At 38.2% G+C, this 14,931-nt stretch overlaps 1 protein-coding gene across 1 annotated transcript in view; it reads left to right on the forward strand.

Moving 5' to 3' along the window:
* The window catches only part of LOC137639362 (serine-rich adhesin for platelets-like), an 81,516-nt gene that overhangs the window by 48,340 nt on the left and 18,245 nt on the right, over positions 1–14,931 (forward strand). The window contains exons 6-9 of the mRNA XM_068371637.1: positions 4,691–6,331; positions 6,790–7,129; positions 8,769–8,877; positions 11,810–12,136. Coding sequence (XP_068227738.1) covers positions 4,691–6,331; positions 6,790–7,129; positions 8,769–8,877; positions 11,810–12,136 — 2,417 coding nt within the window. The remainder of the gene's footprint in view (positions 1–4,690; positions 6,332–6,789; positions 7,130–8,768; positions 8,878–11,809; positions 12,137–14,931) is intronic.

Genomic DNA, 14,931 nt, shown 5'->3' on the forward strand with positions numbered 1-14,931 from the left:
ACACTAGTCGTGTAGATATTCTGTTTATAGTAGAAAAGTAGAGAGAAATGAAGAAGAGAGTCTTAATTCTTACATATTCCCAATCTAAATTCTTAAAAACTTCTAGGCATCCTGTGAATAATTTAAGAGAAATGGGGTCTCCCTATCTAACTCCTTTCTCAATACGAATTTTCTCACTATCTTTATGTATTTTTAGGATTACTGTACTTCAAGTTTTCTAAGATTCCTCTAATCCTTGTTTTTTGAAAGGCTTTTTATTACTGATGATGCTTTGACAATCAAAATCTTTCTCATAGTCTATTAATGTCATTCAATGCTGTTTTTCATAGTGTTGATTTTTTCATTAGTTGGTTAATTACATGGATATGGTCAGTTGTTAAAATACCCACATCTAAAGCCTGCCCGCCCTCTTGGTTTATTAAAGTCTGGCTATCATTCTATTTGGCCTAATATGATCTTTGTAAATAATTTATATATTACGGAGTGTTGGGCAGTAATTTTTCAGGTCTTTTGTGTCTCCCTTTTTGTGAATTAGTATAATGATAGTTTTTCCAAGCTGTAGGTATAGAGCATTCTTGCAGACATTTTGTGTGGAGTTCATCCAGTTTTACTATGAAATCTCCTCCATCTACGGGTATTATTAAATCAATTGTTAGGCCATCATCTCCCGCACTTTTGCCTCTTTTCATACCTTTTAACGCTGTAAAAATTAGGGTTCACTATATCTCAAGTTATTGCTAAAATCTTTCTTTGGAAAGATTGTTGGAGACAGTTCAATTGCATACCATTTTGATTAACGGTATCTTGAAGGGTTCATATGTATGTTGTGATTGTTGGCCTTTGGGCCTTGTAGTGAATGCTGGGAATGCGGTCTGATAACATTGTGAATTTAATTTTCTAGTTTGATAGAATTATACTTTGAGGTTGTGATCTAGTAATCTTTTGAATTTAATTTGTTGGTTATTGTAAAATTATATGCTTAGTTCCACAGTAATTAGGGTTTTAGTTATATAAATGAGTAATTATGTGATACAGGAATATTTAGAAATGTCAATCTGGAGTTTAGATTACCTAAATACCTAGACTACTGTACAAGTCTAGGCCATTTTTAATTGTTTACTGGAAACTAGTTGCCCAGTTTTTCACTGACTATCCACCCCCACTAGAGTGTTGGGGTCAGCAATATGAGCATAAGGAGGGGTTCCTAGAAATAAAGGGAATTTTCATAATTAAATATGTTATTTCTATACTTGGCTGTTGATTATATGCATGCTTTCCCTCCTCCCCACTGACTGATAACATCAAGAGGATAGGGAATTACTTTGATTGTGATGTTTTTTACCGCTTGGCTCATTTGAAGCAGCTGGGGAGATTTTAAAGTACCTGTACTGGTAGTTAATTTTATGTTGAAATATTCACTTTTATTGGGTCAGTATGGGGAAGTGAGCATTTTAGGTCATATTTCTCAAGATATTATTTCAAGTTAGTTACAGATTTATAATCGGAGCTGTAGGGCCTGGTTTAAGTTAACTCCTATTAGTTGCTTTTCTCGTTTAAACTAGATTTTGGTTGGTGGGTTTCTTAATACCATTATTTGGTATAAATTTTGAGTCAAAGGTAAAATTACACAAAGGTAACGATGTTAAACCTTGATTATTTTGCTTAAATGCTATTGTCCCTCCTTCGAAGGAAATGTGATATTCAGAACATAAATGCCAGGCAATTTCATCGAAAGAAATGTAATTCTTCAAGTAATATTAATTATTTCAATGCCTGCCTGAAAGTTAAGGAAGCCCTCACTTCCATTCCCAATACTTGCAGTGGCCATGATTTTTCTTCCTAATTCATTATACTTAAGAAGGATAAAAAGTCAAAATGATGGTGGGATGAAGAGGAAGCTATTTACTTTTTTTATTTTGTTTTCATTTTATCAGCACCTTTTTTCGGTGGAATCCAAGTTTTAGTTTTGTCTTGGCATAAGATATTCTTTTATTTTCATATTAGGCCAAGGCTTTTTATTTTTATAATTAATATCACTTGAACGCCAAGTAAGTATTAGGATGATTAATTTTAATTCAGAAATTTGCATTTTACCTATGGAGAAGTCACCCATAAGCATATTACCTTATTTCTTTTATGTTGCGGCTCTTATCATCTGCTTTTAATTGTTTTGGCAAGTTAATAATTTATCTCAGTGTGAAATGCCAGCATGATAGGCGTATGAATAATCCTAAATTGTGTTTACATACTGGAAATACTAGATTTATCATATAATATAGTCACATTACTATTTGCATAGGACAAATGCATATTTAGTTGTCGTAAAGTAAAGATTTGTAATTGTATGAGCACATTTAAAATGTCACAAGAAAGGGTATCTTCTCTACAGTGTTTTTGGTACAAAATTTCTTCTTTAATCTGCTATTTTATGTTCACTAATCCTGTGAGTTATAAATTACCCACTAACCTATCTACAACAAGTTTTTTAATAACATTTTCGGACTTGGTACAGTGAACCCTCGTTTATCGCGGTAGATAGGTTCCAAACCCGGCCGCGATAGGTGAAAATCCGCGAAGTAGGGGCACCATATTTACGTATTTATTTAACATGTATATTCAGACTTTTAAAATCTTCCCTTTACGTAGTACTGTTAACAAACTACCCTTTAATGTACAGAACACTTAATGCATGTACTACAGTACCCTAAACTAAAACAGGCACAAATATTAAAGGCGATTTTATATCATGCGTTTCCTAAACACGCCAAAAAGCACGATAAAAAATGACAACCAATGTTTTTTTTACGTTTATCTCTGATCATAATGAAGAAACAGACGCATTTACACATCTGTTTATAGGTTAGTTTTTGCATCGACAGCAATCTTACCAAGTACTGTATTGATTATATGTTGATTTTGTTATTACCAATGTTTTACTTAATTTTTCTTAGGACTGCCAAATAAATGAAATGAATGCCATTTATATAATGTTTTTCTTTATGACGCTGCCTGAAACGGAAACCTTCCATTCGTTTACTGTACGCTCCATGTTCGATCGTAATGAACAAACGAAGGCATTAAACGTGCATGATGAAAGTGATAAATAATGATATTAAAAGCTTTTAGTAAATATGTTATTACAAATATTATTTACCGTACATATATAAAATCCTACATACGTAGCAAAGTAGGAAAACAATTTTTTTTTTTTTTTTTTTTTTTTTTTTTTGGCGTTTAATCAACAATAACAAACTGCCGCTAATGACCGAATGATAATTTACGAAAATTCTAAACCGTTACTAAAGATGATTCTCCATTCCATATCCAAAATACTTTTCCTAACTTCAGTTATAAGTCAACTTATACCCCCCTCAATTATGAAACCATCTAAAAAAAAAAAAGTAAGAAAAAGCAAGTACTAGGCCGATTTTTAAAGTTGTCTACAATTAAGTTACCGCTATAACGTTCGATGTGACATAGTGCGAGATTGGAGAAAGTAAGGAAAATTGAATCATGATTGATTTTCAATATAAATGAAACTTTGTGAAGCAACAAAGATTTCATTTGTTAGTGAGATAGAGGTAAGGAATGAGAGGTAGTGAAAAGTAGCCCACACAGAGAGAGAGAGAGAGAGAGAGAGAGAGAGAGAGAGAGAGAGAGAGAGAGAGAGATTGTTTTCGTACGCGCATATTCTTGAGACCGGCAGCTGGACGTCAGCTGATCTGATCACAGAAAAAATACTCGATTTTTAAAACACACCCGAAATTTAAAAACAAAAGTACACGCTTTTCTTAATGTGCAATTAACTATTTAAAGAGTAGCAATTTTCTAGAATAAAATGATGTTTCCCCCAAAAATAGTGGTTTGCTGATGAAATCGGATGCCGTATTTAAGCTACGATTTAAATGGATGTATACACGGTATATATGCTTTACGTACGCTATTTTACGCTTGTTTTGTTGTAGGATATGTACGCTTATTCGAGATGTGATTTTTGCAACAAAGAATATTATTGGATGCAGCACTACGTATACATACAAAAGATTCATGGAAAAGATGCACATCCATTACATTTGTAGTAGTAGTCATCAGCAGCCTTACACCATTCAAATATGTCAAAGTCAGACTGCATCTGATTTGCGTTTCATGTTCGATTTAATTTTACTACGTATACTGAACTATCGTATGATCACATTCTCTTTTCGTGTTTTATTTCTTTCTGTACTGAATTATATGTCATATGTAATGCAATGAACTATCAGTAAGAGCAGATATCACTAATTATTAATGGAATTAACGAAATATTTGGGGTCTTCATATACCGTGGCTATTTTCGAAATTTCCGGAAAATCCGCGATATATGCATATACATGCGTTATGAAAAAAATCCGCGAAGTCGTGAATCCGCGATAGTCGAACCGCGAAGTAGCGAGGGATCACTGTATCTATGTTTGTCTGATAACAATATCCATAGATAAGTAGGGGCTATATCTTTGAAAAGAATGTTACTCTTAATTTAGTTTTCCACTTAAATTTTTTATAGAACCAGTTTAAAAGAATTGAATGGATTAATATATTAGCAAATGTAACCACCTGTTTCTTCATGGTTATAATGCAAAAGTATGACTTTTTTTATATATGCTAAATAGACTTTTATCAAGTATTATCCAAGGTAATGTTGTTGTTCCAGATTCTCCATCAGTTTTCAAAAGGAGGTGCCTAGCTTACCGACAGGATGAAGCTGCTACTGAATCTGGTACATTTTCAGACATCTGTACAGAAGTTGAATCTAGTGAGGTCAGACATGAGGTATCGCCAAATACCGAGATGATAAATTCAGGTAGTGGAGAACCCACCAATGATACAGTTTTAACAAATTCAAGTAGTGAAAAAATAACAATTCATGGATCCGATAGAAAAAATTCAAGAGTTTCTGAAGAATCATTATCATTCTTGAATAGTAGTCATGTGCATGAAATTGAAGACCAGTTAAGAATGTTGGATGGTGATTACATGGAGGCAGCCACCTCAGCTATTTTGTCTGATACTGGGGAGAATTCCAGTAGCTCGGGTAGAATTACAAGTAAACAAAGTTCGGTAGGGCAAATAGAATCATCTCTGGAATTGAAAAATGATTGTCTTATATCCTTTAAGTGTCTTCCATCTACGCCAGAAAAAGAAAGGAAAGAAATATGTCATTCTCTTGTTAAAGATAAGAAGGCATTAGTAGCATTTCCTAGTGTATCAAAAGATTGTCTTTCTCCTAATATAAAAAAGCAGTTGTCCTTTGAAACTGAGTCCAGAAGAAACTCGTCTGATAAATTAAGAAATGAAGGTCAGCGAGTTTTAGGTTTAGAAGACTCTCATGATGTAATCCTAAATTCTACTAATGAGAGAAGTGATGTTCTATGTTCTCCAAGGGAAAATGTTGTCCAGAGTTCTTTGGGGAAAAGTGATTTATTGCCATCTGAGCATTCGTTGAATACTAGTGAGGAGGGTGCTGATGTATCTTCTGCATCAGAAAAACATTCTGAACAGTATAAAAAACTAAGTGATTCAAACATTACTTCAGCAACTTTGGAGGAATATGATAGTTCAATGGCTCATCAGCTGAGTGAAAAACCTCAGTTAGAAGCAATGCTTACTGGTGATCAGCTTGTCAGTCATTCCATTACTAGCCCAACTATAGAAACTATTCCAAGAGGTGAGGAACCTCTTGGATCTCTCCGCAATTTTATCAGTCAGGATAGAGATAGACAAGCAGATGAGGAGGAGCCTGTTACGAAAAATGAAAATCGGGTGGCCTCAAGTTGTGAATCCCTTGAAGGTAGTGAAGATGGGGAAACATGCACACTTCGTTATTCAGATATAATTGATATCTTCTCACAAAATTTAACTCAAGAAAAGGATAAGCAAATGGTTAAGAAGTCTCCGAGAAAAAAGTATGAAATGATTAATGTTAATGCGAGTGCCTATAGTGAAGACAGCAGCCCAAGAAGGAACTCTAATTCAAACTTGAAAATGGCACTGGGAGCTGTTAATCCTGTGAAAAAAGACTGTTCTGTGAGTGTTTCGGGAAGTCATGATGCAAAAGTAGGAATCTGTGAGTTGGAATTGGTTAAGAAAATGGAAGGTGAAGAAATAGAAAATGGGTCTAAACCTGAGAAATATTTGAAGACCTCTCCCCTTCAAGCAAGTCCTCCTAAAAAGAAACCACGTAGGATTCAACCAATCAGAGTTGGAGAAGTCAGTCAGAATCGTAGAAGAACTTCCTCTTCTGTATCTTCGATGGAGGAAAGAGGGGAGAAAGATATAGTAGGCAACTCCAAAGGTAAAGGGTAACTACCTTACAATAATTTTTATTTGCTGATTAGTAAAGATAATGATAGTGAAACATTAAAGATGATACAGTAGTGAATTTATAATAAATTACAATTTATCTTGTCTGATCATGAATTTTGAATAATTTGACTATAGAAATGTTTGAAAGGATGACATGAGAATTGTATATAAATGTTGGTGATTGTTAATGTTAAATGAAAGTTCTAGGTAGCTTATAAGCATTTATCATTATTTACAGTATATACGTCAAATATTACATATACAGCAATTGCCCTTAATGTTTTCTTAATGGTCTTGTTAAGATTACAATACTTGATTGTGTGGTGGAAGTTATTTTAAATGAAATTTGAGATCTTTTATAATCAAAATAATTTCAGTGATCTCCCTCAAAAGATTTCAGTGTTGTTATAAGTTTTGTGGACCCTATCATTCTTCTTTTTCCCACAGGCAAGGGAAACCAGAGTGAGAGAAGCATTTGTTCATGGTCAAGCTCAAGTCCAGGTCCTCTTCGGATATCAGATTCGCCTCGAGGAGTAGATTCTCCTGCTGCAAACCTTGATAATGTTTTTGTGCCTTCACCTTGTTCAGCTCTTTCATGTATAGTTCCACAACTTCATGAAAATGATGCAAGTGTTGTGAATTCAGAAGTAAGAGCTAGCTCTGACTCTGCTAATATCGACTCTTGCCAGGACTTGGTGAGTGATCCCACAAAAGAGATGGAAATGATTTCAGGCATTGTCGAATCAGAGACATCACAAGACACAAATGAAGACCTTGGAACTGGAAGGTAAGATGTCTTTCCATTTGAAGAGGTCAATACTAGAGTACATGATAATGTATACAGGATTCTTTAAGAAATTTGATTTTCAGTAACGTTCTATCTGCTATTGCACTGCTCTTTTTTTTTTTATCATACTTCCAACATTTGTCATATTTATATAGATTTTTGTGTTTAAAAGCATTCTATTTCTTTATAAAAATTGACTTCCTTCACAGAAAATGAAATCCTAACCATTATGAATTATTATTTTGTTCCTTACCATTGAATGTAGTCAGGGATCCATTGTTTGGTTTCATTCATACAGTTCTACATCTATGATAGGGAATCTTCTTATTACAGTACTTCTGCCAGTAAAGTTTTGAGGAGGTTATGTTTTTGACCCTGGCCATAATTTTATTCATAGACTGGTTAAACTTTCAGGGATTAATTATTATGTTGTGATGTGGAAGTAATTCTATTTTGAAAGTACTAGGTTCAAGGTCAAGGTCGAGCAAAAGGTTGACCGATTTAACCCTGACCTTAACCCCATGTTTGCTCATGGTAGTTACACTGACTTCCAATCCCCCTACCTTCTAAATTAATTCTGGGAAATTTATACTTAATACATTTGAGGATATGTGCTTTCACACTACTTTACAGTACTATAATAATTGTGAATGCCCCTCAACTGAAAAGACAAAAAACTGTTTAGTTGTACAGGACCAAATAAAGTACAGCATACTTGGTTACCTTATAGGCTAGACAGTTACATAAGTGAGTGTTTGTAGCACTTGTGTAATAATGGCTTTTTATCTTATCTATTTGGTGTTTCATACTCAAAAGTTTGAAAGTGTCCTGCATTTGGTGTTTTATAACTATGAATACTGTTACTTTTGTCTTTTCTCACAAGGCTGAAATACAAGTAATTTTTCTATTTATATGATGAAATATAACCCTATTTCATCATATAACTATAGTCAATTCTTTTTAGCGAGGCAGATTTGCACTGACTCGCAGGGGTGCCCTTTTAGCTCGTAAAAGTTACCGGATCGCTGATTGGTTAGACAAGATAATTCCAACCAATCAGATAGCAGGAAACTTTTCCGAGCTAAAAGGGCACCGCTGCAAGTCAGTGCAAATGCCCCTCATTAAAAAAAATTCAATATAGTGTCATTTAGAGTGTATTCATTATTTTCTGGAGTCTTGTTATTCAACTTCACTCAAATAGTAAGGTTTGACTGAATATACCAACTTCTGACTCAGATAATTGAGGTTAGGTAGTATTATGCAAAATTTCATTTTTAATGCAGTTGATTTTTACTCATTTTATGATTCAGCGTTATGTTGCATTGATTGTTTAGCAGTTTTTAATCATTTAATTTTATTTAAAAATAAATTGGGAAAATTTCAAGAATTTTTTACTATATCCAGATATTTGCAAGGTATGATACAAGCCAGAAGGTTCCAAAGTTTCATTTTATTTTTTTTTTACTCAAAAACTTCAGGAAAATACAGTAGTACTGAAACCGATTTTTAGAAATTAGTACTGCATTTGAATATTACAATGTTAATTTTACTCTGAATTAAGTTTATAAATTCATCATCTAAATAAAAAAAAAGATTTCATTAAAGTATTTGTGATAATGTACCTTAATTTTCCTCACAGACAGCGAAAAGCAAGGCTGATGTCCAGAGAGTTGGTCTCTGGTGTTAGCATCGAAGTTACACACAGTCCAAACAAGCAGGTTACAATTTATACTAATTATCAAAAAGAGGTGAGTTCAGATTCTTGGTAAATTTCCAATACAGCTTTCTGTTATCTATTTAAGTAGAGTACCATTCAACAATTTATATTCTCTTCACAGTCAGTAGTTCGTTGCTTTATTTTTATGTTTTCATAGTTTTCAACTAGATAAAACTGTTTCCTAAGAATTAAGTTACAGATCTATAGATATAATCATGTACTTAACAATTAACAAAACTACCAGTTCAAGTGACAGTATTCAACTTAACTGCTTCTGCTTATTGACCCAACATTTTAGGCTTTCTTGGATGTCAGCCATCTTGGAATAGCATTGTTAAACCTCATTCTGTAAATCACCTAATTAGACTGGCATTGCTGGTCTACCACCGAATAATCGGATATAATGATTACTTTATACATATGAATTTATAGATCTTATATTCAATAACTTCCTGGCCCCTTAACTCCATGAGCATGCAAACTTTAATGAAATTCATAAACTGACATGAATGATATAGAATATACTGGTGTTTTAAAACTTCAAACTCATTGTAATCTTATTTATAATTAACAAAGTCGATAATGTTGGAGGTAAATTGCATTTTGGTTTGTTATTGTATAGAAAATTTTAAAGTGCATTTCATTATATGATTTAGTGCTTATTTCTCTGACAATCTATTGGATGGGAGTTCTAACCCACATAAGCTTGATAGTTTCTAGTAATGTGGGCAGCCTCAGCATCCTTGTGAGCTAGTATCACGCAGAGTGATTCCTGGAGCTCCTGCAACTACTAATAGATCTATTGAGAGAACTCCCCCCATGACCAGATCTACTCAAACAACCACATGCATTCATCTTCCACAAAACCATGCAGTCACTTCGACTTCACGCCTGGAGACTCAAGACTATCCAGCGTCTCCTCTCTTGGAAGGGCTTTTCACAAGTCGCTGAGAGAATGTTCAGATACTTGCGTATCCTCAGCCTCAGTGTACCAGGCAAAATGGACAATCTTTTGTGTTTGATGTCATGGAAGGAATATCTCTCTTTTCGATGCCTCTATTCCCGTTATAGCGGAGTTCCTTGTATACCTTCAGGAGGAAAAGCTCTTTTCAGTCTGTATGGTGAAAGGCTATCGCTCAGCCTTGAGCCTCACCTTTAAGCTGAAGGGAGTAGATATTTCCTCTTCATTGGAGCTTTCTTTATTCATCCAGAGTTATGAGATCACTTGCCCTCGGTCAGAGATCAGGCCTCCTCCCTGGAACATGGTTTGCGTTTGAGGTCCTAAAAAGGTCCCCTCCACGAACCGTTACGCCACGCAACTGACCGAAACCTCACTTTAAAGATTGTGTTCCTGCTCACTTTAGCCTTGGCAAAGAGAGTCAGTGAACTACATGGCCTCTCATATGACATCGCCCATTCAAGGGAATGAGGAGAAGTGACACTGCTTCGTCCCCAGAATTCATAGCAAAGACTCAAAATCCATGGGTACTGGACCCTAGATTTGGGCCCTTTCAGATTATTAGTCTACATTCTGTAACCAATGACACATCAATTGTTACTGTGCCCAGTGAGGAGGTTGAGATATTATCTTAAATATACTGCAGCAACACGGCCCCAGCTAACATCAATTTTCGTTAGCTCATGTAGGGTTAAGAGGATCATCAGTGGATATATGCCAAGTGATTAAAAGAGTTATAGTCCCTGATCCTTTTATGGCTCGACAACCTAGAGCCTATGATGTCAGGGGCATCAATACGTCCCTTGCATTCACACGCAACTTTTCCATGTTGCAGGTATTACAGGCGGGCGCGTGAAAACGTCAGAATACATTCACAGCCCACTATTCAAAAGACGTGACCCAAAGGAGACTCGATACGTTCACTATCGGTCCTGCGGTGGCTGCTCAACAAGGGGTTTAAGAACACCCTGGGCTCCTTGTTGGACAAGTAGCAGATGGTTTAGGGCATTGGTTACCCTGGTTAAAACTGGGATAAATCAGAGTATGTCTTGCATTTTCCTTTCTTCATCTTCCTCTCCCTTGGGGTACAGTGCCATGGGTCCCTCTGCAAGCTGGCTTCAACCTCTGCAGGTAATTATCATTTCCCTTGTGTAGCCTGGTATAATCATAGATTAATATACTGTCACTGTCATCGTCGCTTCCCGCGTGGTAAGCATTGGGAAGCGTTTTTGTCTATTTCCTACATATAACTCGGAACGTGTTCATACAAGACTTGCATACCCCCATGACAAATGAATTGCTCAGGCTGCTATCATTCACAATTTGTATGTTTAGTTAGGTGTCAAGGTTTTCCCTAGATCACAGTCATATACTGTACTAGATAAACCCAGGGCAGTGTCCATACCAGAATTAGGACTTCCACCCTCATAAGAGTGAGTCATCCATATGAATAATGTAGGGTTTGTAAGTATAGGAATAAATGACAAATTCAGAGATAAAATGTATTTTTCCCTTGCTAATACAAACCTATAGTTGTTTATATAAATTGGCCCACCATCACCTGTCCCCCAGAAGTCCTGCCTGCAATAAAAAAGTGATGCATTTCACGGCCGTGAGAATATATATAGAGGTGGCTGGGTACTCCCCAGCCTACCCACTCAAGTGATTAGGCAGGATTGCCACTTCACACTTTTAGTCTAATGGCTACCTTCCAGCTTTGCCGAAAGATAATCCACATAGATAACTACATGTTTATATTAGTTAGGGAAAAATACAAATTATCTCCAAATTTGTCATATTTGTGAACATTTCATGATTTTCTGTTATTGAAAATATTAAAATTTTTACAGACATCTTCTCTCATGTAAGTGTACTGTATTGTTTGTTCTTTTTATTATTTGCTTTGTTCCATTTTGTTTGATAGTTTTATTGTGTCCAGTACAGTATTAGAGAAAAAAGATATTATGAAGCTGCAATGCATTTTTTATTTTAAACTTATTTTCAGATTCTACGTAGCACTGGTCTTTTAAATGAAGAAACTACAAGTAATAGTATGACATCCATGGTGTCTGTTCCTCCCACTCCAGGAAAACACCTTGTTGTCGCTCCAGCCCCATCACATACACTTTCTACCATGGCCGTTCACACAAGTTCCATAACTCCAGTTCCACAAGTTTCTAGTGTAATGTCCCAACCATCAACTTCAAGGGATGAATCTTCTAAAGGAGCAGAGGTGTCACCACCTGTTGTCAAGAAGCCTGTAAGAAATTTCTTACAGGTTGCCGATTTTCTTCCTTACAAGAAGCGTAGAAAAGACATATTACCTGAACCGGTAAGGATTTTGTTCCCTATTTTAACATCTTGTTTGAACCTGCATATATGTATTAAGATGTTTTTTTTATAAAAGTGAAACCATCAACCTATTATGCTAGTTATGTTACATGATGAATCCCCTGACTGTAGGGTAAGTTTGAAATATTGCATCTCGCTACTTAAAGTTACTAGATTACAACCTCAGTTAAATCTTTTAAAAAAGATTTTTCAATATTAATCTTACCCGGTGATCATGTAGCTGCAACTCTGTTGCCCGACAGAAAAAACCTACGGTCGGGATACGCCAGCGATCGCTATACAGGTGGGGGTGTACAACAACAGCGCCATCTGTCGAGTAGGTACTCAGGTACTTCTTGTCAACAAGAACCAATTTTCTCTCTGTCGTGCCACCGGCAAGACCTACTTGATACGCTGTTGTTTCTGGAGTTGATTTCACGCTATTTGGTGATGTATTCTCTCTAGATATTAGCTTTCGCTGTACAGGAGTTATTATCATTACCTTATCAAGCTTTTTTGATTAGATTTGGATTATTTGTTGACGACTTGGATAGATTTTGGATTCCCCCCTTTTGGCTAATTCAAGATGTCTGACCATACTCAAGTCCCCAAGTACAGGCAGTGTAGCGCTAGGGACTGTTCTAGGCGTCTTCCGAAGGCCTCTATAGATCCTCACACCGTTTGTTCCAATTGTAGGGGTAAATCCTGTCAATTGGAAGATCGATGTGAGGAATGCGCTGGGCTTTCGGAATTCGATTTTAATGAATTCCTTAAGAATGCACGTAGGCTAGAGAAGGATAGGATCAGGAGGAGTTCGTCTCGCTCTTTTGATTTTTCCTCTCCCCATGCCCCTCAACCTATTCCTTCCCCTGTAGTGGTGACTCCCGACCCTTCTACTAGCTCTCAGCAACCCTCGATGGCGGACATGATGCGTGCCATTCAGGCTCTTGGTGACAGAGAGTCATTAGCTAATGACCGCAATCAACTCTTGGCCGATGTCAAAGAGTTGAAGGAGAAAAGTGCAGTGGGAAGTGTAGTGAGTGCAAGTGCGGTGAAAAGTGTCAGTGTCAGTGTTACGCATGAGGGTGCATCTGTTCGTGCCAGTCGTCCTCCCAGTCCGGGACCTCTTGCAAGCTCCCAAGCCCAGGGGAGAAGCAATGTCGAAGGACCAAAGGGTTCGACAGGCCTTGATCAGCGTACAGATGTACCCTCAGTGGTTGCGGACGTATCTTGCAGAGATCGTCCCATCCACAAACAGACGAGTGAGCCCATTCATTCCTCGTCTGTGGAAGAAGTTTCTCGGCAGAAACGCTGGACCAAGGTCTCACGACCTCTCAAGCGCAAGGTCCCTTCCGAGCGAGTCCAACGGCCCAGGTGTAGCCACTGGGTCAGTTCGGACTCGCCGCAGTCTTCCGAAGACTGCACACCTCCCAAGAGAGGTAGAGTGGTTCCGCAGCAGGCAATCACTCCGTCTGTTGCCGCACCCACCGCTGTAGACCCTAAGTGGTCTATGCTGCAGTCTATGCAGACTCAGCTAGCTTCATTCATGCAGGAGTATCGTGCTGAGAAGGTTGACACTGCACCTGTTAACCTACAACCTGCCACGGTTGTGCGCTCAGCAGACACTGCTGCTGCCTGCTCCCACACTCCGGCTGTGAGAGCTCCACCACCGATGCGCAGTCGACCCTGCCAGACGCATGTTGACGTTAGCCGACGTGCGGCACCCTCCGTTGACATGCGTGAGCTACCGCATCAGCAGTGGGAAGGTGCTGTCAAGCTGCCGTGTTTTGACGCAATGCGGCAGTCTCCGCAACCCACGGCAGTCCCCACCACGCACCATCACTCCGCTTTTGTTGTTGCCAGCTCTCAGACTGACCAGCAGCGGCATGATGTTGGATCCAGTGCAGCTACGCATGCACCCGTGCTGCCGGATTCAGCCGTTCAGCTTTCTTCTCCTCCTTTGCCGCTTCCTCCTCAGCATTCGGATGAAGGAGTCTCTGATGACGACGAAGCTGCGCATTTGGACGATCAACACTCCGACATAGAGGAACCCAAGACTACGCCTCCCTCCTTAGACTTTAGGAAAGTCCTTGCCCTGTTTAAGGAGTTGTATCCGGACCAGTTTGTGTCTGCAACCCCGCGCTCACCTCCCTCTGAGTTCGCTTTAGGCATGCAGTCAGCAGCTCCTGCCTTTACGAAGCTCGTACTCGCGCGCTCATCCAAGAGAGCTTTAAGGGTTCTGGGAGAGTGGTTGCAGTCCAAGAAGCAACTTGGGAAGACATCCTTCATCTTTCCACCGACCAAGCTTGCTTCCAAATCTAGCGTCTGGTATGCCACGGGAGAAGATCCCGGCTTGGGAGTTCCTGCCTCTGCCCAGGGCGACTTCTCAAGTCTGGTAGACTCTCCCCGCAGACTGGCTATGAGACGCTCCAAGATTTGCTGGACCTTTTCGGACATGGACCATCTTTTGAAGGGAGTTTTTCGTGCGTTTGAGATCTTCAACTTCCTGGACTGGTGTTTGGGAGCGTTAAGCAGAAAGACCGCCCCTTCGGATAAGGACTCTGCCATGCTCATCATGTCATGCATGGACAAAGCCATTCGGGATGGGTCTGGCGAGCTTGCGGCTTCGTACGTGTCTGGAGTTCTTAAGAAGCGAGATCACCTTTGCTCCTTCTTGTCGGCGGGGATCACACCATGTCAGAAGTCAGAGTTGATGTTTGCTCCGCTTTCCAAGTGTCTCTTTCCTGAAGAGCTGATCAAGGGGATTGCCGCCTCGTTAATCCAGAAGGATACCCA

The sequence above is a fragment of the Palaemon carinicauda genome, chromosome 4 (assembly GCF_036898095.1).
Source record: "Palaemon carinicauda isolate YSFRI2023 chromosome 4, ASM3689809v2, whole genome shotgun sequence".
Taxonomy (NCBI): Eukaryota; Metazoa; Arthropoda; class Malacostraca; order Decapoda; family Palaemonidae; genus Palaemon; species Palaemon carinicauda.